General features: G+C 46.2%; 1 protein-coding gene across 2 annotated transcripts; it reads left to right on the top strand.

Moving 5' to 3' along the window:
- CDCP1 (CUB domain containing protein 1) lies at positions 1 to 26,561 on the top strand. 2 transcript variants are annotated; one of them, XM_065665505.1, is made up of 10 exons: positions 1 to 157; positions 5,456 to 5,520; positions 12,093 to 12,296; positions 13,605 to 13,958; positions 15,256 to 15,624; positions 19,058 to 19,285; positions 20,009 to 20,389; positions 21,199 to 21,564; positions 22,784 to 22,865; positions 24,025 to 26,561. In XM_065665505.1, exons 1-10 carry the CDS (start codon positions 72 to 74, stop codon positions 24,470 to 24,472), a joined length of 2,583 nt encoding a protein of 860 aa, XP_065521577.1. In that variant the 5' UTR covers positions 1 to 71; the 3' UTR covers positions 24,473 to 26,561. The 2 variants fall into 2 exon arrangements, with proteins under 2 accessions (XP_065521577.1, XP_065521576.1); XM_065665504.1 differs by lacking the exon at positions 5,456 to 5,520.
- Positions 26,562 to 27,310: the final 749 nt, after the last annotated feature.

The following is a 27,310-nucleotide window of genomic DNA, read 5'->3' as shown; positions in this document are numbered from 1 at the left end:
TCCAGGTGCGAGGTGGAGCAGGAAGCAGCGGCAGCGCCGGAGCCACCCGCGCCCGCTTCGGCGCCGGGCTCATGCGGGGAGATGGCGGCGGGCCGGGCGCTGGCCGCGCTCCTGGCCGCGCTCCTGGCCGCCTCGGCGCAGCTCCCCCAGCGAGAAGGTAGGGATGGGGCTGCGGGGGGCACCGCTCACGCCGTGAGCCCGGCGGGGCTGCCCGGGCAGGGTGGGGCTGAGGGAGCGGAAGGGGGAGAATCGGCTCAGTGATGCTCACACGTAGCCCCCGGTGGAGCGGGTCGTGCCTCTGCGCTGCCGGCGGGCGGGGGGACCCGGGGCAGCCGCTGCCCTGCCCGCGGTGGAACTTGACGGTCCTGGGCTGGGCGCTCCGGTGTTCCCCAAACAGCGTCGGCATAGGGACACCCGGTTTGGGCATTCCAGCCTCTTTCTCCGTGGGATAGCTCCTAACAGGACGAGTGGTTTGATGCCTGCATCCTCTTTTGGTGGAGGGTTAACTATGGAAGTAAACTTCACAAACTCCTTTTCCCTGGGTGCTTTAATTCTCTGTAAGGAACGGGAACTTGCAGGATCGTGCTGTGTGTCAGACCATGCAGTCACATAAGCTGTTAAGCAAATAGAATACGATTCTTTGTGTAGTATTTACATATAGCAGTGGATGCTTTGTACGTGCAGGGACACAGAATGGCTCCTCTGCCCACCTGGGTCATGTAGTTCAGTGGGAGGCTGCTGCTCATTACCAGCTCCGTGTCTCTTGAAGTTCCGGAATGCTTGATGCAATCCCGTGTCTGTAACCCATGAATAATTTCCTTAAATCCTGTCTGCGACCCCAAAAGAATTCCAGTTCTGAGCACAGAGATGGTGCGTGGGGTTTGCCTCGATTTCCAAAGCAGCTGGATTGCAAAAATAACCCCAGCTCATTCTCAAATCTAAACAGTTTGGTTTAGAATCATAGAATCCCAGAATGGTTTGGGTTGGAAAGGACCTTAAGATCATCCAGTTCCAACCGCGTGCCATGAGCAGGGACACCTCACACTAGACCATGCCACCCAGGGCTCTGTAGCTATTATAGTCCTGTTAAACTGTCTTGAAGTATGAGTCCTTCTATCCAAAATAACTACTAAGTTATTAGCAGTGATTATGAATAACCTGAAGAGTCTGATGTGAAACTTTCGCCTTTTTAGCCCTGCTGTTACCTTTAACTGCGCTGGTTATGCTGAAGCGTGGCTCGCGGCCGTTGTTATTGTAGATAACGCAGCCTAAACATTGACTGTAAAATTAGTGAGGTTTAAGGCAGGGTAGTCTTATTTGCTTTTAATGTATTGCCTGTGAGGCGAGTGAACGGCAGCTATTTGCCTCTCTAAGCCACTTCAAAGGAAGAAGAAAGACTATTATAATGTTAGTTGTGTGTTGCTTTCAAAGAAAACAAACCCTGGACGGGTCAGTGCTAGAAGGAGAGGAGCTACACTTTCCAAAGGTCTTGTGGTGGTGAAGCAGCAAGTGAAAAACCCTTCAGCTGCATCGTTTTTCATACATAGAATCAGTGAGGTTGGAAAAGCCCTTTAAGCTCATCAGGTCCAAACATCCCCCAGCACTGCCAAGGCTACCACTAACCCATGGCACTGAGGCCTCGTCTCCACGCTGTGTGAGCACTTGCAGGGCCGGTGCCTGCAGCCCTGCCCTGGGCAGCCTGTTCCAATGCCTGAGCACCCTCTGGGGCAGGAATTGTTCCTCAGCTCCATCTAAACCTGCCCTGGTGCAGCTTGAGGCCGTTTCCTCTTGTCCTGTCCCTTGTTCCTTGGGAACTTGTTACTTACGAGCCCACACCTTTGATTTTTGCTTGTTGTTATCATCTGCTCCTGTGTCTTTTCCCCCTCTCTCTTGCTTAAAACATCCGAACAAATTATACATTCACATTGGTGTTAAAAATAAAAGTTTATGCCTGCTTTATGGGAGGTTCAGTCCGCACCATTGGTTTGGTTGGCGCAGTGGTGTGCAGGGTACCAGCTGCGTGGTGGTGGTAGGTGCAGGTTGTATCCCTTGAGAGCTGAGCAAGTCTCCTTTGTGTGTGATTGTAGTAGTCCTTGATGGGAAGGTGCAGGAAATGGAAGAAGAATGGTGAGTCTGACAAAGAACTTATGTTGGTCTATCCTTATTGTGCAAATCTTCCCAACAAATGAGATGTCTGTGATCTGGGGCTTTTTCAGCTTAATCTAGAGGAACCCAACCACTGACCTTACCCTGGGGCGAGCCATGAAGTTGGTCTGTAAAGCAAAGTTGGTAACAGTGAAGTTGCACAAAGCACCACTGGTGGACCCAGTGGTTTGCTGTCACTGATGGTGGTCCTTCTGATGACCTGCTTCAGTCCCTTCCTTTCCAGCTGCATGCTTCTGCTCACTTGTTTGGCTCCTGCACAAGCTCCACTACTCCTGTGTGCCAGGATCCTCTGTCATCCCATCAAACCCAGTGCCTCCCTCCTCTTTGTGGACCCCCAGCCGCCCAGAAAAGCAGTGGCTCAATCTCAGCTGCTTTAGCGACGTGGGTCGGTAGGCTGAAGGTTGTGATGGTGTTAGTGGGACCGGGGAGCATCTGCTGGCAGATCTCATGTGCGTGGTGTGTGCTTCGTCCCAGTGGGAGTTGCTTTTATTATTGCACAACCAAAACTGTGGTTGGAATGTTTCCCTGGGCAAAGGTTTGTCCTGAAAACCCAAGACTGGAATTTTTAAGGAACTCCCTTTGCCTTGGTGCTGACGTTGGTGCTGGCTCTGCTGTTGCTGCCATTTGGATGCAGGTTGAAGCCGTCTCCCTATCCGTGAGGCCAGGTGTAGGTGTGCAGAACCACACACGAGGTGGGATTCAGGCATGGATGCCTCTTCTTGGGGTCTGGTGGTTCTCTGGTGGAACGGGTACAAATCTTGGTGATCCTGTCTTTAAAGCTGTCTCTTGTCATCTTGATGAAGTCATTTCTTCTCTCGCCTTCTCTCTTCACCCTTTCGCAGCAGGTACAGTATTATGGTGGTGGTCTTTGTCTTGTAGGGATGTGTAGGTCAAGCATGGCTGGTCACATTGTCTTCAGAGGGCTTACTTCAGGTACAACCGTGTGCATAAGTTATCAAATGAAACATTGGTTAATTTATGGGTGGAAAACTACAGAAAGAAGTATTTGGTGTGATAGCTGTGCATGGATGTGTGAATGAAGTATTGCATATCTGACCTCTGAGAGTGTGTTCTCCAACTAAATCATGTTTCGTTGAAGCACGGATAATTAAGTTATCCAGACTTTTACGATGTCTACGAGACACAAATACTTCAGATTTAAACTGTCCTTATGTGATAAAATCTTCATATGTATTTTGGGGGGTTGTCTTTAAAATGTCATTGTTATAATAAATGAATCCGCAGATAACGCTGCGTTCCTTCTTGCTTTACCCTCCAGTTAACCCGATTTGAGTCACTCTCCACATGTAAAGCTGCTTCTTTTAATAAACTAAGAAAACCCTAAGCTGTTAGCAGGGTCTTTCTGCTGTTCTGACAGAATATAAATAATGGGCCTGTTCGTGCTCCTCTGGCAGTCAGCGGAAGATGGATTATTTCCATTCTGGGTCGCCGTTTGCTCTCTCGATGGAGACCTCTCCTTTTAAGACCACAACTAATGTGCATGAGTATTTGGTTGTGCTTTTGCTTTTGCTTGCCTCATGCCATTATCAGTCTGGAGTGCCCAGTTTTTATTCTCTAGAAAATACCGTGTTTATAGTAAGTTACTTACCGTGTGTCTCAGTTCCTTGCATTTGTCTCAGTTCCTTACATTCCGTACCATACAAGATGCTGCTACCTTACATTTTCCACCATAAAATACACATTTTTTTCCCCTCAAAGCCAGGTTTTTGTGGGTTTGAGGTGTGTGTTTGTAACGGGTGAGATTTGTGCATGTGTTTCATTTGTTGCTCTGTCTTTAAGAAGTCTAAAGGGTGTAGAGCTAATGTGAAAGCCGCATTTTTACTCGTTTTGTCATTTATAAGCCTTTGCCCAACTGAAGCTGTTACTTTAACAAAGCACTTCCAGCAGTTTCTGGGACATCCGCCTTCTCACTGATGCTGCTCAGGTATCCGTGTCAAACCTCAGCTCTGGAGTAGACAACCCGCTGCAGCAGGGGTGGATTTGTTGGAGCCAAACCATTACCCAGCTCCCATAGGGCACTTGGTGACTTTTGGTACTCTCTTAGTAGGATTCAGGCGATGGAGCCTGGTCACCATCCCTGGACTTGAAAACTTCTGTAATCTGTTGGTGATATGACTGATATGTATGTATACATATAACATGGTAATATGACTACATATATAACATACATATGTATATATACATATAACATGGTGATATGACTACATATATAATGTATATATACATATAACATGGTGATATGACTACATATATAATGTATATGTACATATAACATGGTGATATGACTACATATATAACATATATGTATGTATACATATAACATGGTGATATGACTACATATATAACATATATATGTATATACATATGACATGGTGATACGACTACGTATATAACAAATACATGTATATACATATAACATGGTGATATGACTACATATATAACATAAATACATATATATACATATAACATGGTGATATGACTACATATATAACATATATGTATATACATATGACATGGTGATATGACTACATATATAACATATATATGTATATATACATATGACATGGTGATATGACTACATATATAACATATATATGTATATATACATATAACATGGTGCTATAACAGATTCCTTTTGCTCAACATCTGCCTGTGAAGGACAGGGCATGAAGGAAAGGATGCGGGTTGTGCTGTGCATAGTGAACTGTTAACCGCTGGCTGTTTTGTCAGAGCAAAATCTGGTGGGTTTGTATTAGCTGGTGACAGAGGTGAGGTTGTGCTGCCTGTAGCTGAACCTGCCAGTGCAGACAGCATTGATGTGACCTCCTGGGAGACCTTCAGACAGAGGCACCTTAAGAATTGAGCCTTAATGCCTAGTAGATGTGAATTTCACATGTGTTAGTACAGTCTAGCCTTGCTTCTGAGTGCTCGGGCTGCCAGCGCTGCTGGAAAACAGATTTTGGTTTGGGTTTTTTTAACCTATCTCCTATAATGGGGGAAATGTCTTACCTTTGCCTGTTCTGTTGGACACCCTTTAACAACCATCCACCCTCAAGCACGCCATGGGAGAGCCTGCTTGGAGCTGTGCTGAGAGATTAGTGTACGGGGGCAGCAGACTGAGGGCTGAAAAGGGATGATGTGGAGCTCCTCAGAAGTGAGAGACGATCTGAAGTTCCTCATGAGTGAGAGACAAAGAGCTGTGGGCAGGATGTTTAGCATGGGAGGGACCCCTGATTGTGAAATGCGCTTTTCCACTTTGATTAGCCAGAGCCAAGACCGAAGAGCTGCTCAGACATGCTCCAAGGTGCTGGCTTCTCCCTGGCTTACATCAAGGTAGGGATAAACTGCTCAAGCAAACACAGCTTGCAGACAGCATTCACTGAGCTCTGCATCTCGCTGCCACAGAAGCAACCAAACTTTGTATCTATAAGATAATGATTAAGAAAAGGCAGCTCAGAGGCAACATCCTCCTTTCTGCAATTACAGCTAAGCTTGCCAAGCCCCAAAGTGCCTGGTCTTCCCACTCCTGGGGAAAAAGCTCCTTTTAAAAGTCTCTTTTACACGAGTGTGTCCTGATTATCTTCCAAAAAGGTTCCAAAGTACTCATTTTTTCTAAAGTTGTTAGAAATCTGAAGGTATTTTAAGCCTTTCAGACATTGCAGATTCATGAATGAACAGCTTTTGTGTGAGCATCCTTGTTGGCCCAGAGTACTGACACACCTTCTCTGGTGAACTGTGCTTGTAGCATCACTACCCCAACAGCGTCCACCCTTCCACCCTGATGAGGAGGAGGATGGGATGTGTGGCATCTCACCTGCTTAACATTCCTATCCCCTATCCCATCAGTGAAGATTAGCGGGTTGTACTGTGGTGGCTGGGGAATTGATGCTCTCCCCCAGGTGCCCTGTCCTGAGATGTGGGTATTTATTATTGTACGTGTATTATTTATTAATATAATATTATTGCCGTATCATATCAATTGCAGCATCTCTAAGTGTTTACAAGCTTTGAAGCTTTAATTTTCCAGGTGATTCCCTGAAACGATCCTTTTGCAAAATCCAGCCCTCACATCCCAAGCAAGCGTGGTACTGGAAGACCAAGTCCAAGCATAAGGACGTCATTGAGCAATGTAGAGAGTAGTTAGTTTACATGTTAAACAGAAAACGTGTTTGCTTTGTGGGGTCCAACAGGATTTCAGCAGCTTGCAGCAAGCAGGGTTGGCTGTAGTTTGTGGTTGTGCTTGTGATCTCTGCTGCTCACAAGCATCGTTTAGTAGGGGGGAGTATGAATGGTGTATAGGTCCCTGCCTAACTTTGCTAAGGGCTTGAAGAATGTGAAGGCAGTTACCTGGATGGGCCTTGCGAGTGGAACTGGTGAAGGGGATGATGCTTGGGCAGTCAGGTGCTGTAGTGAAACTGTGGAGTTGGACTCAAAGTGACAAATACAACCGCAGTAAGGCAGGTACAAACAGTTTGAGGCAGCAAAGTGGGGAGATGTTTACTCATTTAAGCATTCTTTAACCTGCTGGCGAATTTGAGTCAGCTGTGCAGTGAATTGTGTTGGAGGTGGTGGGGAAATGGTTGATAAGGTGCAGGGCTTTTAGCTGAGCCACTGGGGCTGAGGCACTGGGATGTGGGAGCTGGAGCCTGTGGTTCGCATCATGCAGGAGGCTGCCTTGAGGTCCCCTCACTAGGAAAAGGGGGTTTTGGATTAGTTGTTCTGAATGTGTCCTAATGCTGACATCTCCTGTACCTAGGCTATCCATTAGATCAGAGAAAGGAGATGGTGTGGCTTGAAGTGAAAATCATTTAACTTACAGCTTGGTTACTGTGTTGTTATAGAACCACAGAACAGTTTGGGTTGGAAGGGACCCTGAGAGCTCATCCAGTCCAACCCCCTGCAATGAGCAGGGACATCTTCAACCAGATCAGGTTGCCCAGAACCACATCCAGCCTGGCCTGGGATGTCTCCAGGGATGGTTCATCCACCGCCTCCCTGGGCAACCTGTGCCAGGGTTTTACCACCCTCATTGTACAGAATTTCTTCCTCACATCCAGCCTGAATCTCTCTGTTTTAGTTTAAAACCGTCACCCCTCTAGCTAGGTTGTACCCCTTGCTTCCCACCACCTTGCCATGACCCTTGCTGTAGATTACGTGTGGTGGAACAACGTTGGCAGGCTGTGAGTATGCATGTGGGCCAGCATCCCTGCAAAAGGTGCAGAAGAGGTGCTGAGCTTTCCAGGAGAGCCTACCAAGCTGTAGAGCAAACAGCACTGCGGTGCTACCCCTGTATCGAGGTGATGGCATGAAGCACTGTGGTGGCCAAGCCTGTTCTCCGGAGAGGTGTGTTGGTTGTGTGAGTTCAGATCCCCCTCGGGCAGAACGTGGGTTTGGATCCAGGTACTTCATATCCGGAGTGAGCGTTGCCACTACTCGTCCTCTGCAGCAAACCTGCCTCCTCCAGCTGCCGCCGGCTTGTGAATGGTGCCTGAGTCAGCCTCATCCAACTGGTTTGCATTCAAAATGGCTCGAGTGGAACAAGCCCACGACTGAACTGGAATGAGCAAAACAACAGTTATTTCGGGAGAAAGTCACATCTGGGACCTTCCTGTTGGGGGCTCTTGTGGGCTTTGGTTCCTCGGGCTGTCCGGTGAGGTCACATGAAACAACCCATAGATCCTTATGGATAAACTGCTGCAATAAAATGCAGCCTTCTAGCTAAAACTAGTTGGACTCCATTCAAACTCCTGCTCTGTTTAGGCACTGTACATAGGCATGAAAATGGCTGCCCTGCCTGGTCCTTCCCTTGTATGTATGTATGCGCACGCTGTATGAGTGCCACTGGCTCTACTCCTCTTCTACGTTGCACCCTTGTACAGGAAAAAATGTCTTTTTGACATTTGTATATACATATTGAAAAACATTAGTGTCAGGTGCAACCGCAGCAGATACATTTAGGCTAAACTCTCTGGAGTAATCCTACTTGGTTTACGCTATGCAGTTTGTTTGTAGGTCAAGTTGGAGAGCTCCGAGCCATAAAATTGATGTAAGGTATGGAGAAAAGCATCATACAGTTGAGAAAAGGCTAGCCAAAGTGTGTTTGCAGAGGGAGGAGTGTTACTCTAGTGATAAAGGGATGCTGTGGTGAGACAGCTGTTGTGAAGGCAGTCTGAAATGAGAATGAGCAGTAGTGAAACCCAGTTGCGGCAGAGAAGATGCAGCCTGAGATGAGGGAAGTTGAAGAAAGAGCCACGAGAGGCTACAAAACTCTTAATTGCTTAGAGGAAGAGAAATAGGGTGAGATGAGATGCCTGTGTCAGCCTGTGAAGCAGCTCAGGGCTTGAGGCTTCACCTCTGACATCTTCTAGTCCAACGATTCCATTGTGTAGACAGAGACTAGATCCGGGCTGGCAATTCTTCCTCTTGTTGGTTTGGATATCCTGTGTGTCATCCCTGGGCAGCATTGATGAGGCATGGAAATTCCTCCTGTACAAGAAACGTGTGCAGTTACTGGTAATCCTAATAAAAAGGCATGCAGTGGGAATCACAGACAAAAGCACATTAGTGTGAGTCACAAAAACTCGCTCATGTTTGTAAAAGCTCTACAATAGAGGTGCTTTTAAAGTTCACTCTGTGTGTCTATAGGTTGGGGGGTTTAGCCCATTTAGCCATTTAGACTTCAGGATCACTGGATATACTTTCTGCATTCTTCTTTTCTATTTTTCCTATGACGATGGGATTTGGTAGTCTAATGTAGTTTAGCACATCCCTAGCAGCTGCCTGCTGTTGACATTACAGCACTGTGCTCTTATTTCTTGGCCAAAAATTACTGTCTATAGAGTTTCATCTTAGCAAGCTGCTTCTTTATGCAGTAATTTAGCTTGGTGTCTGCCCTGGCGGGGCCTTCTAACAGACAGCTTTGCTGAGCTTAATTTGGTTTGTATCTGCATCCTTGTTGCCTCCTGGGATGTTGGTACATTGATCATTAAAGTAACTCTGTGATCTTAGAATCCCAGACTGGTTTGGGTTGGAAAGGACCTTAAGATCATCCAGTTCCAACCCCCTGCCATGGGCAGGGACACCTCACACCAGACCAGGTTCCTCCAAGCTCCTGTGTCCAACCTGGCCTTGAGCACTGCCAGGGATGGGGCAGGCACAGCTTCCCTGGGCACCCTGTGCCAGCGCCTCAGCACCCTCACAGGGAAGAGCTTCTGCCTTAGATCTAACCTGAACTTCCCCTGTTTCAGTTTGAACCCATCACCCCTTGTCCTGTCACTACAGTTCCTGATGAAGTGAGGGCAGGTCCGTTTTGGAAGGCTGAGGCATGAGGTCAGTAGTAATCATTAATACTGAGCTGACAAGGATTTGATATTCTTGCAGGGAGATCAAACAAATGACTATGTGCTTATGAAGTCAAGAGGAGGAGGGGGGAGCACAAATCCCAGGCAGCAGAAGTCAGGTCTTTCAAGGGCCGGGGAAGATGATGCCTTGTCTTGACCCCTGTAGGGAGGCTTTGCTCATTTCAATATGCCATTCAAAACATGGAAAACCTCTGCTCCTTGGTTTCAGCTCAGGGCGTGTATTTGTTTTGGTCTAAAGCTAGTCATGTGCTTAAGGTTATGCTTAAACTTAATCCTCATGACTAAAAATGGTCTTGGGGCCATGCGCGAGCAGTTTCGGCTGCCCCATCCCTGGCAGTGTTCAAGGCCAGGTTGGACACAGGAGCTTGGAGCAACCCGGTCTAATGGAAGGTGTCCCTGCCCGTGGCAGGGGTTGGAACTGGATGAGCTTTAAGGTGCCTTCCAACCCAAACCAGCCTGGGATTTGGTTCAGAGATGCTGGCTGTAACTCGTGTTGCTCTGTCCTGCTAGTGTGGCCCTATGGTTGTGCTATCCCAGGGGTGGGACAAGGAACAGTGATAACTGCTTGACCAGAAAGCAAGGAGCAGACTTTTCAGCAGTACTTACGAACTGTAGACGAGTGTAACAATTACTTCATGCAAGAAAGAAGTCTCTTTTGTGTGTAGTTATTAACTATTGGTATTAGCCTTCAGAGCACTTCATGTCTGGGTGACACGAACATCAGAAAAATAATGACCATTGTGATCAAAGGGTATTTTGTGCACTAAGTATGATAAGTAAAACACCCAAAAGAACCCCAAAAATGACCAGTGGTATGGAAAACCAAACTCTGGGCTAGGCTGGGAGCAGTTGTTTCACTTGCTCTTCAGAAAACTGCCTCCCAAAGGAGGAGAAGCAGGAGCAGCCCTGGTTGTTGGCTTTGCTTTCCCCTCTTCTTTTCCCCACCCTGCAGACGTTGCCCCTGCAGTTATCCCCTGTGTGCTCAGAAGGCCATTGCACAAGGCAGTTCCTCGCCTGTATGGTCGTCTTTTCCTGTTGTTTATTTTCCATCGGGGAAACCCATATTGGAAACCTCTGCCCAAGCATTCCTAAGGCAGAAACACGGATGCTGAATAGTGCCGGCATTGGAAGAGGCAAGAGAATTCAGTGTCAGGCTGTGAGGTCAGAGGACTGTCTGTCACCTAAAAGCTGGAGGCACGTTGCTCGGTGATCAGGTTCTCACTAATGGTATTACAGGGTTAGTAAACTTGTTGTTAACAAGTATGTGTAGAAATTTCACAAGGCTCATAGTGAGCGGTTTCATTTAAAGCTTTTGATCCTGGAGGCAAATAGGTAAGGCAGTTTCAAGGACTTGCTAAGTCTCTCAACTCCAAGATTGTATAGAAAAGCCAGAAAGGCTGGAAGAAGGCTCAAGACCGGCAAAACTCAACTAAAAGCACGATGGGGTAACTCTTTGAGCACTCTCTTCTGCCCTACTCCCCCTACCAGGGAGGTTTTTGATGCCTGGTGTTTGCAAAGCTGAAGCTGCAGTGTTCCCACTTGGCACACTGGGAAGGATGATGGGATGGTTGAGGGTCTCTGGTGCGCTCATGCTTCTGCTAAGGCTGGGCTTAATCTTTGCTAAGCATCAAACTGATGCTGATAACTTCTAGTCATCTTGAATGTGCAGTCAGTGCTCCTTTGGTGTCTTATATCATGTGTGTATTATTAGAAGAGAGATAGGATTGGTCCATTTGTTGATAAATCACTACCCATAAAAGAAGATACTCAACATGCAGTTCATTCTGTGGCTCCAGTATGTCCTGTGAGAGCTTCTCCTGCATTTGGTAGTGCTTGGGGATGGGTTGAAATCTGCGAAGATTGCTGAGGATTTAATGCATTACCAAAAAGGCAATGGTCATGTCAGGGATGGAGAGGGGGTATCCAAGCACACTTGGTCCATCCCGGGGTGTTGCATGGGCATCTTGTACCTTCAGGGAATGAGCTATAAAAGGTGGGGAGGTGGGAAAGGGCTGTGACCACAGGTATAGATGTCTGTTGGGATGTGCTGGAATACCTCATCTGGTCTACTGTAATTGTTGAAGTATATCCAGAGATTCACCTGTACCATCATGTGCGATTGAAGCTGTGTTGTTGTTTGGCTGCTGCTCAACGTCCTGAGCTGAGTCACGACTTATGGGTGCCTTCAGAAATGCAGCAGGCTGTGTGATGGGCATAATAGACTGAGAACCAAAATCAAGACAAGAGAAATTTGAGAGGAATAGCCAAACTACTTAACAAATGTGAAACAAATAACCCTGGTGAAGGTAAAGTGGAGCAGAACTGGTCCTACACGAATTCCACGTACACTTCTTCTCTGGGCACATGAAGTGTGCTGGCCTGAAAGAGGTGAGGCATTTTGTGTCAGTCCAACACCAAAGACTTCTGAGAACATGGATGCAGATATTCCTTCTGACAGTGTGGCATCTGTGGGGATGTATGGAGAGGGTGGTGATACCCATATGTGCTAGTAACAAAACACCTCTGTTTGGTTTCCCTTCCTAGCTCCCTTTACAATCTCCCTTCGCACAGTGGACAGCGTCACAGTTACGATTAAAACGAGACCCAGTGTTCCACCAAGCTGTCGGATTCGTGTTAAAAATGTCACCAGGTCTGAACTCAAGATAAAGCCTGGGAACAACGCGACTTTTACCTTCACTTGTAGTACTCCAGAGAAGTATTTCATCATGGAAATTGAGAAGAAAATCGGTAAGATACAGGGTTTTAATTCCACAACCCCCCCCACTGGTAATGTTCCTCCAGTAAAACCACATACCTTGGTTTCCTGTTACTGTATTAAGGTATCCCCTATAAGCTTGGAAAGAAGAAATGTCCGAACGCTGATAGACAACCTTCCAGCTGGCAGCGTTAATGTTAACTTGGCTGTCTGGGGAGCTGTTCCGTGACTGTTGCATCAGTTCCTGCTGCCTTCCCTTTCCCCACAGTTTGTAAACCCATCAAAGAACCCTTTTTTCTCGTCAAAAGCCTCTGAGCACTGCTGATGATATATTACCCACGTTATTTGTTGAACAGCTTGATTGTGCCTACAAGGGCAGCAGAAGCATTGAAGACATGCGCGTGTGTCCGTATATTAAAGAACGTTATTGAAGTCAAGAAACCAAAAGGCTGGAAGTGGTGTAACTAAAGCTTCCTTTGCACTGAATGTTATCCCTGGTGTGTGTGTGTGTGTTAATGTGCTTTTTAATAGCATGAACGCATGCTACTTCTCAGTGAGGTCCCAAACTTCACTGGGCATTCAGTCTTCGGTAGCATCTTTGTTATTTCTGGGGAGGCGTTCAGGGATGGTTCTCTTCACATTGTGGAGTTTAATCTTCACAATATTTCATGATGTATTTGAAAGATGCACTTGTGATATTTCTTCTTTTAAGTTAGAGCCTAGACATAGGTTTAAGTGTGCTTATTTTTAGTGTCCAGCTTGAAATACCAGTAATAGGGATTTTTCAGGGGCAAGGTTTCTACGTTCTCCCCAGAATCCTGCAGTGGCCATTGTCATTCATCTCCTCTGCAAAATCCGAGGCCCAGGTTGTTCATCAGGGCAGCGAGGAAATGAAGATACAGCTCATGGCAAGCAGTGGAAGATTTAAAGAGGAATGATTTGCCAGGAATTTCCAGGGAGAGATGGGATAAAATGGTTTCTCTAGACTGATGGTTTCCAGCTCTCCCGACATTGTGTTTCTCCCTTTTGCCCATTCAGCACTCTGCCCTGTTCACGAAATACCTTCTAAGTTCTTCAGCAAACAAGGCGGTAATACCGGAGACAATGAATCCCTTCTATTAGTCAGCCTGAGTAAAGCAGGTTTATCCTGTCTACTCTAGGAGTCCTGTTTAGAGACAGCATGTGACCATAGAATCACAGAATAGAGGAGTGTCTTTCAGTGCATGTCAAAGAGAAGAGCAACCTAAACTTACAAAAATAGCAATGAAAGGGAAACTAAAGTTCCTATTTACTTGAATGCTCTCCAGAGTGTATCATGGCTGTTCTCTCTCTGCATTTAGACTGTGTGTCAGGCCCCTGTCCCTTTGGAGATGTTCATCTTTACCCACCGGGGCTACCTCGCCTTAACAGGACTTTCACCTGGGACGTGAAGGCGAGCACAAAGGCTGGACTTGAACTGAAATTTACCCCATGGCTGAAGCAGATTGAACCAGGAGAGACGTGCCCGGATTCCCTCCTCTACAGCATCAACAGCTGTATCGATCAGGCCACGGTCAACATCGGCACCTTCTGCAGGAACGGCTCCGTGTCTCGCGTCAAGCTGCTGGGAGGAGTTATCATGGCCCTGTACCTCCCATGGAACTCACCTCTCACCACCTCAGGCTTCAACATAGCTAACAGGGCTTCCATAAAACGTGAGTAGAGAGGAATGTTTCCTCGCTGTGCACATTGCAGCACTATTCTTTAAGCCTTTCTTCTCAGGTAATTTTTTGGTGCTGTTATCTATACCTCCCTCCCACTTCATCTGTTTCTAGAAGCTGTTGTATGGGTTTTAGTTCGGTAGCTGGTGCTCTTCTGGGGTCAAAATATCTCAGTTTGACCAGCTGATAGGTATAAAAACTGTCACATCACTGCTTTTGGCACGTATTATTCATTTTTGATCTCTTTAAACTTCCTGAATCTTAAATGTACCTGCTCTGTTGCTTTTGCGTTTGCAGCTAGGTGAGACTAGATAGCATGATTAGAATGAGCCAACAGACTTATCTGCTGGTTGCAGTGTGTAGTTGGGTTTGATTATATTTAAATGAAGCTACATAACTTCTGGAGCTTTCTTCAGCAGAGGAAGGTGGGAAAAGGGGAAGCAGTGCCTGGAAGGCACATGAGGCTGCTTAAATGCAGCTATCTGTTTCAACCTGCACAGCAACAGAAAACATTGTGTAATAATCTTCTTAAAATACCTAGAATATTATATAGCAATCACTGGGTTACTTTGTGATCTCATGACAAGCTCTCTTTGGGAGGTGTTCTTGCTCTGTACTCGAGTTATGCAGTTGTCGCCATCAGTTACAGAAGGAACCTGCTCCAGGTTCGAGCTTCTGGAGCATGAGTTTTTGTAACTCCTGGCATTGCTCACAGTTGCACATCAGTGCTCGAGTCTTAGAGCAGGACCATAATCTCTTTGTACCCAGCTTCACACTGCCAAGAGTCATCCAAGCGTAAAGTGTCTTGCACAGCCTCCATGGCTCACATTCGTGTTTTATCATGCATATTTGAGGTTCTTCACTGGCGTGCTCTTGTTAGATCTGGGAGGCTTTTGGCCAGGGAGCTCCGTGCTGATACGAAAGCTCACCTTTTGTTTCCCAAAACCCAGTGAAGCGGTTGTCAGGTTGCACGTTTGATCTTGCGAAGGCAGGAGCAGAAGTAGGAGCTGGGATCTTTCCAAAGAATAAAGGCTTGTCTGTCCATGTGCTTGAAAGGTGATCCCACTAAACTGAAAACAGAGCATCACTATATCCCTTCCCTTTCCTGTAATTAAAGACAGAAGCATTGATTGGAGTATGCGGTTTAGTCTGAAGGTTTTGTAATAACCTAACCTGTAGCTGAAGAGGATGATCTCACTGTCAAAATACTCTGCTGCTGGGCTGCTAGATATGCCAGTGTGTCTTCATTAACTGGAACTTGTTTTGTATGGTTTCCCCTACCCCGTTTCAGGGTTGTGCATTATTGAATCCATTTTGAAGGAGGAGTCTTCAATCACCCTGATGTCCCCAAACTACCCACTGGGCTTTCCAGAAGATGAGCTCATGACGTGGCAGTTCGTGGTTCCTTCCAACATGAGAGCAAGCGTGTTTTTCCACAACTACAGCCTCTCCAACTGCGAAAGGAAAGAGGAGAGGGTGGAGTATTACATCCCCGGCTCCCCCAGCAACCCAGAGGTGTTCAAGCTGAGCGACAGCCAGCCTGCCAATATTGCTGGCAGCTTCAACCTGTCCCTGCAGGGCTGCGATCAGGATGCCCAGAACCCAGGCATCCTCCGCTTGCTCTTCCAAGTTGTCATTCAGCACCCACAGGTCGATGAGAGTAAGTACCTGGCCTGCCTCTTCCATTGCTTTTGCCTACAGACAGCTGGGCTGAGCACCACAAGAAAGAGGAATACTGTTTTTTTGGGGTAATTTTCCTTGAATTTTGGACCGTCCTTGAGTTTAAGGAGGTGGGTTACCAAGGGATGCTGAGGTGTTTTACCACCCTGGGTACCACCGGCTACGGTTACAGCAAGGCAAACAGTGATGCTGAGATTTGCAATGGAGTACAAAGCTCCACTGTAGATTTTACACTGTAGCTTGCAAAGGAGATTCCTTTCCCAGGACATGCAACATGTAACTGAAGAATGCTTACAACACCTGGGGTGTCAGGTCTTGCATGTTGTATAGACAGAGCTAAGCACTGGCTAGCTTTTCCTTGGGATTGCGTTCCCTCTGAGGGTCTGATCTAGCTATCTGGGCAAGGACCATAACAGCTTGACAGGATTTGTCAAGACTCACATGTGCTGCCTGTTCTCCAGTAGAGAAACCAAATTCAAGCTTCAACAGTTTTATTTTCAGACATAAGAGTCAACATTTTAAAGACCATGCTTACAATGTGAGCCCAGGTTTCTGCTCTGGACGTAAGCAGTCGTGCTTAGCAAGGGGGAACCTGCTGTTCTGGTAGGTAGCCAGATCCGCAGCATGAAAAGAGAAATGTGAGATTGTCTCCATACTGCTAATGGCATCAGTATGTGTTTCCTTCCTTCATTTCTTCCTCTGAGTTTTATTTTGGTTCCTAGAGAAGCCTGAACATTATCCAGTGTGAAGAAATCACACTGGCCATGGAAGCTGTAAGATATTCCACTAATAATATCTCCTACATATATGGCTGTTCTTTAGGTTTTTGCTGCTTGTTCTTACATTAACAATTTTACTTTTTTCCTGGTTTTTTGCTCCAAATTCAGACTGGCTTAACACAATGACTTGTAATACCAGAGCACTTACCTAAAACCTGAAACAAAAGGCCTGGCTAGGTATTGGAGTTAGTGGTAGTAGGCTATGGAGTTAGTGATTTATCATCTGGCTTCTTAGCTCTGACTTCAGCTCATGGTGGAGGTCAGTAGTGAGGGTACACTCACTGCAGAGGAGCAGGCAGAGGAAAGCCCACAGCCTGGACTCACTGCAGCAGGAGCTACTCAGAGGCTTTCTAGGGAATTATAAAGGGAATAAAGTTTAAATGGCTTGGACGTTGAAGTCACAGATCCAGAAAGGGTCTGTAGCATCTCACCACTGCAACCTTCAGTTCTGTCTCTGTCAGGTCCGGCTGCATTCATGAACAGCAAATACTCCTGAAGTTGGTGTTCACCAAATCATATTCACTCACATTTATTGTGTGCTGCAGCTTGGAGGCTAGGCAGAGTGAAAACATTGTATTCAGTTAACCAGCTTTATCTCCCTTCTACTTTTGGAAAGCGAAGATGAATTTTAATACGGTTACGACCAGCAGACAAGATTATAATAACCTGAAAAATAAAAACCAGGTTGTCATTTATTGAAGTGACAAATGGGAAATACAAGTAATAAAGCCCCTGTATTTAAGAGACAACAGTGTTCTCTAGGGATTTTGTAGGGTTTCATCTGTGATTTGGTAGTCATATAAGTTCCATCAAAGATTCACATTCAGCCCTCAGGACGGTATTGAAACTTTGATTAAAATAAGCCATCTGCAGTGTGCAAGTTAAACATGGCTCTTATTAAAAATGCATTGGTATCTGCATATTCTCAAAGCTTCACAAACATCTGAGTATTACACAGCTGTCTGTGGTGCTTGGCATTAAATAGGGGGAAGACACAGCTATCTCCAGTTGAAATAACTTCTTGTTCTAACCATGTCTGTGTTTAGCTGCTATGAAACGTATTGAAGAATCAGAAACCGTGTGGTTGAAGTCCTAGGTTCTGTGCTTGCGTGTGCCAAGGAGGATTCAGTCTGACCTCTCGCCTAACCTCTTCAAAAGAGGGCAGATTTAGATTAGATCTAAGGCCGCCAGAGGGAAGACTGAGATGAGCTCTTAGGCAGAAGCTCTTCCCTGTGAGGGTGCTGAGGCGCTAGCACAGGGTGCCCAGAGAAGCTGTGGCTGCCCCATCCCTGGCAGTGCTCAAGGCCAGGTTGGACACAGGGGCTTGGAGCAAGCTGCTCCAGTGGAAGGGGTCCCTGCCCGTGGCAGGGGGTTGGAACTGGATGAGCTTTAAGGTCCCTTCCAACCGAAACCATTCTATGGTTCAAAAGGGGATAGCATATGTGTTACTGTGTTGTAGCTGGAAAGTCGTAGGAATCACAGAATCACAGAATCCCAAGGGTTGGAAGGGACCTCAAAAGATCATCTAGTCCAACCCCCCTGCAAGAGCAGGGTAACCTACAGTACATCACACAGGAACTTGTCCAGGCGGGCCTTGAATATCTCCAGTGTAGGAGACTCCACAACCCCCCTGGGCAACCTGTTCCAGTGCTCTGTCACTCTTACAGTAAAGAAGTTCTTCCTGATGTTAACGTGGAACTTCCTATGTTCCAGTTTACACCCATTGCCCCTTGTCCTATCACTGGATATCACTGGAAAAAGCCTAGCTCCATCATCCTGACACCTACCCTTCACATATTTGTAAACATTGATGAGGTCACCCCTCAGTCTCCTCTTTTGCAAGCTAAAGAGACCCAGCTCCCTCAGCCTCTCCTCATAAGGGAGATGTTCCACTCCCTTAATCATCTTTGTGGCTCTGCGCTGGACTCCTTCAAGCAATTCCCTGTCCTTCTTGAACAGAGGGGCCCAGAACTGGACGCAATATTCCAGATGCGGCCTCACCAAGGCTGAGTAGAGGGGGAGGAGAACCTCTCTTGACCTACTAACCACTCCCTTTCTAATGCACCCTAAGATGCCATTTGCCTTCTTGGCCACAAGAGCACATTGCTGGCTCATGGTCATCCTCCTATCCACCAGGACCCCCAGGTCCCTTTCCCCTTCGCTACTTTCCAGCAGGTCAACCCCCAACCTGTACTGGTACATGGGGTTGTTCTTCCCCAGATGCAAGACTCTACACTTGCCCTTGTTAAATTTCATCAAGTTTCTCCCCGCCCAACTCTCCAGCCTGTCCAGGTCTCGCTGAATGGCAGCACAGTCCTCTGGTGTGTCAGCCACTCCTCCCAGTTTTGTGTCATCAGCAAACTTGCTGAGGGTGCACTCAGTTCCCTCATCCAGGTCATTGATGAAAATATTAAACAGCACCAATGGGGTTTGTGTGTGGAAAAGCTCAAACCTTTAAATTTGAAGAGTGCTATGATGCTGCCTGAGTTCGCATGACGCTGGTGGAAAGAAGAATGTTTTCTTAGCTGATACAGAAACAGCCGCTTGTCTAACGGGGGGGAGAAGAGCTGGAGGACGTCCTGCTCTGCACCACGCTTCTTGCCAGTAATAGTTCTGGGATGTTTTTCTATGCAGATGTCACCCATTTGGTCGACCTGAGCAAGGAGTGGAACACGACTGTGACGATTCACTTTGAAGGGTGGCCCATCCGCACTCCGCTCATGTCTGAACCAATATGCCTCATCTGTAAGGATCCTCGCAACTGCGACCGCGCGTTGACTTTAGTGTCTGGTGCCGTCTACAAGATCTCCTTTCTGTGCAAGGACTTGTCCCGGCTGAGGATCACAGCTGAAAAAGGCATAAGTACGGCAGAAGCGGCTTAATGTGCTTTCCTACAGAAGTATTTTTCGCATGCTTTTCTCCAGGGGTTGCCCAAACCTCTCTCGCTCGGGTTTTCATTAAGAGTGTGGCTTTAAACTGGGCATTGGCCAGGTGGGAGATGGATATAATGAATCTGGAGATGACTTGTTGTTCACTACATCATTCTGCCGTTGAAAATAGAAACTGTGCGGCCATTCCTAGATGGAAAAGGACAGAAGGCACCTAAGAGTCTTCTTAGGAAACTGCAAAATATGAAAACAGAGCAGGAGAGCCATAAATCTGCCCATGGAAATGCAGGTCCAAGGTGGCCATCAGGAATGCATCTCGTGCCGCTTGCATGTCCGCTTTATGTAGAATTTCCCAAATGCTTTCAACTACCATTAGGCAAAGAGTTTTCTAATAGATACCTGAACTTTGGTTTGACTGCAGCAGTGTCCCAGTCAGCAAAAGTAGCCTCTTGAGTGAGGGACCTTGAGTATGTTTGTGTCTGTTCATTTCTTTGGTGACCTGCACGCTTTTAAGGAAGGCTTTTTAGTACAAATGATACATGTTTGGGTAACGTTTCCTCGGGTAGATGCTTATCTGCATTTCTAACACAAAACTGACGGTGCTTTCTGTGTGTGTGTACGCAGGGAAACTTGCTTTTCCTCGATACTTCCTCTGCAAGAAACATACAACCCCTGGGACTTGTTTTTGTGATTGCAGGCTGTGTCGATCTCCGGTGGTGTCAGAGGAAGATCTATTCCCTTTCAGTGCCCAACGCTATCACCCAGCTGCCGATTCGACTGCATAAGTTTATCTGGAAGCTCTTGGCTCCCGATCTGATCAACATAGAAATTACATCTCCGTCCTTGAAACTTCAGCAACACGTCCCAGAGCAGAGGTGCAACACGAGCTACAGTTACAGCATCGTCAGTGCCACCCCAGAGACCGAGCTGAATGTTGGTGTATTCTGTCCTGGTGGATCCATTGAGAAGATTCAGATGAGGAATAATATCACCATATCTTTAAAAACCTTTGGTAAAGGATTCCTCAACGAGTCTAACCATCAGGATCTGAAAATGTCTTTCGTGCCTCATATTAAAGGTAAGGTAGTGTTTTGTACTGCTTGGTTGCACAGTGTTGGATGTCTCGATACGCTTACTAGAGCACGTATAGATAAATAGAAATAAGAGTTTAATTCTTTAGAGTTGAGTCCTGGAGCCATTGCTGGGATCAGTCTTTATCTGAATCAGCGAGGTGGTTTATTCCTGGAAGAAGGAAGGAACTTTGTACTCCAGGTGGACAGTCGGTTGTAGGAAATTCTGTGCAGTGCTAATTGTGTTAATGACGCATGTGGGAGGGGCAATAAGAGAGTTGTATTGCTGGTGCTGAGGTGCAATTGACTGCATCGAATTGCAGAATGGTTTGGGTTGGAATGGACCTTAAGATCATTCAGTTCCAACCCCCTGCCATGGGCAGGGACACCTCACACTAAACCAGGTTGCCCAAGGCTCTGTCCAGCCTGGCATTGAACACTGCCAGGGATGGGGCATTTACCAGTTCTCTGGGCACCCTGTGCCAGCGCCTCAGCACCCTCACAGGGAAGAGCTTCTGCCTTAGATCTAACCTGAACTTGCCCTGGTTCAGTCTGAACCCATCACCCCTTGTCCTATCGCTACAGTCCCTGATGAAGAGTCCCTCTCCAGCATCCTTGTAACCCCCTTCAGACACTGGAAGCTGCTCTGAGGTCTCCACATAGCTTCTGTTCTCCAGGCTGAACAGCCCCAGTGTTCTCAGCCTGTCTTTGTATGTGAGGTGCTCCAGCCCCTGATTTGCTCCAACAGCTCCATGTCCCTGATGTTGAGGACACCAGAACTAAGTTTTCATACCTTTATCCTTTTCCTTTACTACAGATGAGTGCACTTTCACTGTGAGTCCAGATCCAAAAGCCAAAGTTTACTTGCAGACTCCCAACTGGCCTTATGGTCTCCCTCCTTACATCTCCATATCCTGGTACATCCTTGTGCCCAGCAAGCAAGTTGCCCGCCTGGGGTTCTCCAAGGACCGCATTGGCATTGTGTGTGAGACGGGCCGTGCCTATGTCAACATAAAGGAAGAGACACCAGGGGCAGAGGAGACCGTGCGCCGTGAGGACGAGCTGCTGCCCCAGCCCCTAAATATGTATCACAACTTCTGGGTCAACGTCTCCAACTGTAAACCTGTGGAGAGGACGCAGCTGACCTTGCAGTTCCAGGTGACTTCTGCTGACAAGCAGATAGGTGAGTCCTGGGGGGCTGTGGTGGTTTGCTTCCTGCTTGTTTCCTGGCTTTCCCTCGGGAAGGGTAATGGATGCTGGTCCTCCCTGAGTGTGGGGTTCAGTAGAGCCCTGCCTTTGGACATCCCTGTCCTTCCGAAACCTGAGTTACAGCTGGGTACTTCTAGAAGAGGAAGGAAGAGTTTTGTGTTTCTTTCTGTGGCGTTTGGGGTGGTTTTTGGCTTGCTTTTTAGGAGCTGGGGTATTTCAGGGCTTGGGGGAGTGAGACTAAATTTGATTTTATTTAATTCAGCTTCTTTAATTGGAGATCACAGCCAAAACGTGTAAGATCAAGTGCTGTTTTTCTCTCCCAGCATCACAGACCTGGCTGATAGCTTGAGATTTGCTTATGCAAACTTATTCACGCAAGTGGTCTTTACTTCATGATAGCCGTTCAGCTAATCTCAGCATTCACAAGAGGAAGAAACCAGCCCTGGGACAGGTCTGACCACTTAGTGGAGAGTATCCCGACTTCTGTCAGCAAAATCTGCATTCTTGATGTCTTTCATGCCCCTAAAGCATCAATAGCTTTATGAAAAAGGGGAGGTTGGGTGCATTTTTAGGGTAGGCTTTGCTTGTGTAAATTCGCTTCACATTTGTCCTTCCTCTTTGCCTATGGGAGGCTGCCGTCTGTAGAAGTATTGGCTACACAGGCTAGAAGTGAAACAGGATGAAATGAATGTATGTGATTTTCCCTCCTTGGTAACGTATACTACTTGTAAAACACAAAGCTTTTTCCTTTGCTCACACATGGACTTTCCTGATCGATTTTATGACTCCTGGAAAACGCCAGGTCAACACAACTTGTGTATTGCAGAGGAAAGGATGGCATTGAGGGGAGCTTGGTGAAATGTCACTCTTTCCTCTCTTGAATCACTGTCTCTCTGCGCTTTCTTCTCTTGCCTTATTCAGCCAGAGGCACACGAGGTAAGTTTAGCAGCACACGAGCTGTATTGGGATGGGTTGGTTGGGGTTTTTATTTGGCCTCTGCTGCTTGCAGCAGGAGTTTTGTCATTGCTTAGCCTCCAGCCTCTTGGAAATGGCTTGGGGTGCCCCACGGCTGGGAGACTCCTGCTCTGCTTCCAGTTGTACTCCTGAGGAGCTTCCAACCCAGACAGCTTTTAGGAGCAAGCTGGGTGTTTTCCCTCTCTTTCTCAGTGTCCTTGTACCTTGTCTGTTTGCAGACTTAGGAGTGATACTTGCGGTGGTGGCCGGGGCTGGAGTTCTCACTGCTATTGGACTGACTGTGTGCTGTGTTAAGAAGAAGTAAGTTCATACCTTGGCATGTGTCATAACTCGGCAGTTCAAGAAGGCGTTTTGGTATTGCTGCTGGCCATGTGTTCCACATGTACAGATCCCTCGAACAAGGTCTGCAGCATGATGTAGACAACAGCGGTGGAAGCAGTGCAACTCCAGGAATGCTGCTTTACTCTAAATTGACTGACTTGGGAGTAGAGCAGCAATCCTGGAGTCACATTACTTCAGCGCCCAGTGCATTGCCTGTCTTGGCCTTAGCACAGGCTTCTGGCTGTACTGTAAGGCACTGGTTAGACTTCATAAGCAATTCCTGTGAGATGAGGTTGTAATGAATGTGGCTGCTGTACGTGTGACTTTAGACAAGACTTCAAACAAGCTGTGATAAACCAGGAGGTATCTTTCATCTGCACAACCTCCAGCAGCTTCTCCTGGAGTTTGCACATCAAGTGGGAACATTTTTGTATGAGACGAGCCCTTGGGGAGAGAACAAGGCAAACACAAAGCATACACGCTTAGCATTACTCATGCAAGCAGAGCCTGAAATCATCACTAGCTTGGGGTTTCTGATACACATGTGCTTAGTGCTGGCAGCGTGATGGGGTCCTGAAGCTATAGAGCTGGAATGAATTTGTGCAGACAAGACCAGTTATAAGGACACTTCTCTGCCACAGAGAAAAGACTTTACAAATACAGGCTTCAGAACCTTCAGGTCAGCCTTTCAGAAAGTGAAACCAGGAAAAGTTAATTCAACTTTCTTAGGGGACTCACTGTCTAGTCATCGTCAGTAATGCTCAGTCTTGTTCTGTGAGGATCTGATGGCTTCTAGATCCTGACTGTGGACATTGGGAGACCCTTTACATGGCGCAGCTAGGACCCCCATGCTTGGGAGGTCATCTTACAACTGTCAGGGTCAGCAAAGCAAGCAGTTAGGTAACCAAACAGTTAAGTCATTAAATGCAATAATAGTTATAATTAACAGTAAAGTTATTTTCTGCTCTGTTAAAAAAGCATGTCTAGGCTCAAGAGTTATTCTTCCTAAGATTGCAAGTAAAGCCTTCCATCCAGGTAGGCTTGGGTGGCTGGGATGCTGGAAGCTGTTATTCACTGAGTTCAAACTCACCAGCCATGTGTTACTGGTGACCTGTTAACAATTTCAACTCTGTAACAGGAAGAAGAAAAGCCAGGACCCCATGGTGGGAGTGTACAATCCTAACGTGAATACCCAGATGCCTGGAAAACAAGGCTTATTCACAAAAGGGAGGAAAAACAACGAATCTCATGTCTATGCAGTTATTGATGATGCTATGGTCTATGGGCACTTGCTGAAGGAATCCAATGGCTCAGTCAGTCCAGAAGTTGATGTGTACCGGCCTTTTGATGGACCCATTGGTAGCTTGCCACCCTCTCCACCTCCGTTCTCCTTCAGAAAAGACATTAAATGCTCTTCTAACACCGAGGACCCTCCACCTCTGACAGGCATGGACCATGACACTTACACCTTCGCTCATCAGAAATCAGGGCAATCAGAAGACAATGGAGATACAAATGAAGAGAAGAACGGAGATACAAGCACATACTTGCTGGAAGATAAGGAACAGGATGGTTCAGCAGAGTAATTTTACACCAGGTATAGCAGTTTCCTGTGGAAATCCAGGTGTAAGCACAGGGGTCTAGCAAAAAAGAAACTGAAGAGGAGTGTTATTTTTAAAGGTGTGTTGGTGTTGTTTCTGTTTTTGTGTGTGTGTATTTGGTTGTTGGTCGGTTTTAAACGTCAGCTGTTGATAGCTTTCAGTTTTAAAGTGAACATCTATCGAACTCCAAACCAGTTGAGACACTCCAGGACTGCATGCGCTTCTGGTTGTGAAACGGGTGGCAAAGGTACGCTCCTGCTTTTTATTACAGAGAAAATGAATCCCTAACTGCCAGCTTAAAGCTGTGGCAGTTAATAAAGTGGGGAGAGTGTTTTGTCCAGTATTTTCCTCCTCTCGCAAGTCATTTGTTCCTGAGTGTTGGTTGGTGACTCTTGGAAGACGTAGGCTACATCACTGTCTCAGGGCAGCTCCAGGTTGCCCACATCTAAGCAAAGGAGGTGACGCTGTCATTTCCACCTCTTGCTGCTTGAAAATTGATCATGTTTAGTGTGCAGGTGGTTATGAATGTGTAGTGGAAGACTGTGCATGCCACCTGGAAGAGCTCCATGCGTCTAAATGAAGTTTGAGCTTGGGCTCTTCTAGTTCAGAAGTAGAGTTATGGGTTTTCTCTCATTTACAGCTGACTGTTACACTGGGTTAGCCTACAGCAAAGCCTGTTTCCAGCAGGTGATGTCTCTGAAATGCAAAGAATGAGAGTGAATCCATAAGGAAAGCCTTGATTGTCTAATTAGGGTTTTGTTTAATCAGTCTGGATTTGACAACCATGCTGAAATGATGGTGGGAACAACTCTTGATTTCTAGTGGGACTTACACTTAGGGTGTCTGGCTGCCTTTGACAAGCACCTCCTGAACTCAGGTAAACCACAGGTCTCATTTGTTAAGTGCTGTACTTAGGATGCTACTCAGTGTCTGTGCCTTTAACACTTGAGGGTCAGGTCTTTGTGCATAGGATTACGGGTACATGAATAAAGTTGCCTTTTACATAGAGACACCTGGCTTGTCCAGCTGTGCAGTTCCTGAGGATGTTTGCCATTCCGCATGCAGCACTAGACCCAAGAATTTCTCTCCAGATGTCTTCTTATGACTGTTTCTTGCCTAGTGATACACAGAGGTGCCATAAAACTTTGTGTTGCATGCAATAAGGTTCAACATATAATGATGTCTAAAATGAGAATGTTGTTACTAGATACCTTATTGTTTACATGTTTTACAATGTGGATTTCTTCCTGTTTTAACTACGCTGGCATTGCAGATTGCCTATTTATTTGGTCAAGTGTGTGTATTTTAAGTGTGTACTATTATACTGCTTGGACCGCTATAACATTCACTATAATGTTGTATCTGGCTCAGTTTTCTGTAGCGTATAGCAAACCACATGCCAGCTAAAAGTGCCTTTTAATTGTTTCATGTATTTTCATGCTTATGTTTATCATTTTTAACAGAGAAATATGTATTCCTAAATCTCTGGCAAGTCACTGGGAACCACGTATTTCAAAGTGTACTGGGTCATTTTAATGCCATTTGAGAACTGCAAAAGAGATTTGTGCAATACTGGTATCTGTTTTTCTCAGGTAACTGAATTGCCACGGTGCATTTTGATCAGAGTAGTCCAGTCGTGCCTTTGTCTGCTCAATGTTTCTCACTTTTATTGAAAAGGAATAAGTGTTAAGAGTAATTCAGGGCTGTCTCATTCCTCTGGCTTGGTTTCTGCAGTTGCTTAGATGGACATTCTGCTTCTAACCAACAGAAGAAAACGTAATGGAGGCCAGGCTTATGTTCACAGCATCTTCATCTTTGAAGGAAGAACATGATGCTTTTTGGCTGGTGGTTTTATTTGTTGTATTTTAACTCATCATCCGGTATGGCAGTATGAACCTTAGTTTCCAGTTGTTTCCAGTTGTTTCCAGTCTAAGGTTGATTTTCACTGTGCTCATTTTTGGTATGGTTAGAGTAAGAGTTCAGGCACAAATCCCAGTTTGCTTTTCATTAAGTTGTGACTTAGGTTTATTTTTAATAAATATATAAAACACAATGATACTGCCAGCTGGAATAAGTAGTGCATGTCTCGTGTGTGTGTGTAAACTCAGTCTTGGGTGTTTTGATGCTTGACTGTCGGTAGCTGCACCGTCGACGATGGAAGATACTGCTTATTGGTGGGTGTCCTTTTTCTCCCATAGCCAGTGACTTGCTGTTAATTGCTGGTTTTAGAGGCATGTGTTTAGATCACTGGGGAGAAGGGGTTTAAGATATTTGAAGCTTTCATTTAAAGATAACTGGTTCAGTGGCTTCTTGGCAGGGTCACGATGCCGATAATTCATTCAACTGACACACACAATTGAATTCCAAATTCATTTCCTTTCAGGGATAATAGCATAAAAGCACATTTTGTGATCGGTCCTTCAGCCCGAGAGAGACCCTTATGAGAATACATGAAGCCCTTTTTTGTTCATACCACAGCACGTCATGCCCAGTATAGAAACTGGAGGGAGGTCGTCCAGGAGCCACCGATGGCTGTTTGGGATGGGCTCAGTATTGGTCAGTGGGTTGTGAGCAATTGTGTTGTGCATCACTTGTCTGTCTTGGGTTTTATTCCTCTCTCTAGCTTTCCTTATTTCCTATATTTCCTATTTCCTTATTTCCTGTATTTCAGTTATTACACTGCTCTTACCTCAACCCATGCATTTTATCTTTTCCAGTTCTCCTCATCCCACCAAGGGGGGTGTGAAGATGCGTGTAAGCCAGTACCTGCGTGGTACTTAGTTACCAGCTGGGGTTAAACCACAAAAATATGTTTGCCCTTTA

The sequence above is a fragment of the Lathamus discolor genome, chromosome 2 (assembly GCF_037157495.1).
Source record: "Lathamus discolor isolate bLatDis1 chromosome 2, bLatDis1.hap1, whole genome shotgun sequence".
NCBI lineage: Eukaryota > Metazoa > Chordata > Aves > Psittaciformes > Psittacidae > Lathamus > Lathamus discolor.
The sequence above is the reverse complement of the archived record's forward strand: the minus strand, read 5'-3'. Positions and strand labels throughout refer to the sequence as shown.

Bases quoted from the DNA above. Each gene is read 5' to 3' on its own strand.
- CDCP1 (XM_065665505.1), top strand. From the start codon at position 72: ATGCGGGGAGATGGCGGCGGGCCGGGCGCTGGCCGCGCTCCTGGCCGC. The intron at 5,521-12,092 runs GTAGGGATAAAC...TTCCCTTCCTAG, and splicing joins TCTCCCTGGCTTACATCAAG to CTCCCTTTACAATCTCCCTT. The intron at 22,866-24,024 runs GTAAGTTCATAC...ACTCTGTAACAG, and splicing joins GTGTGCTGTGTTAAGAAGAA to GAAGAAGAAAAGCCAGGACC.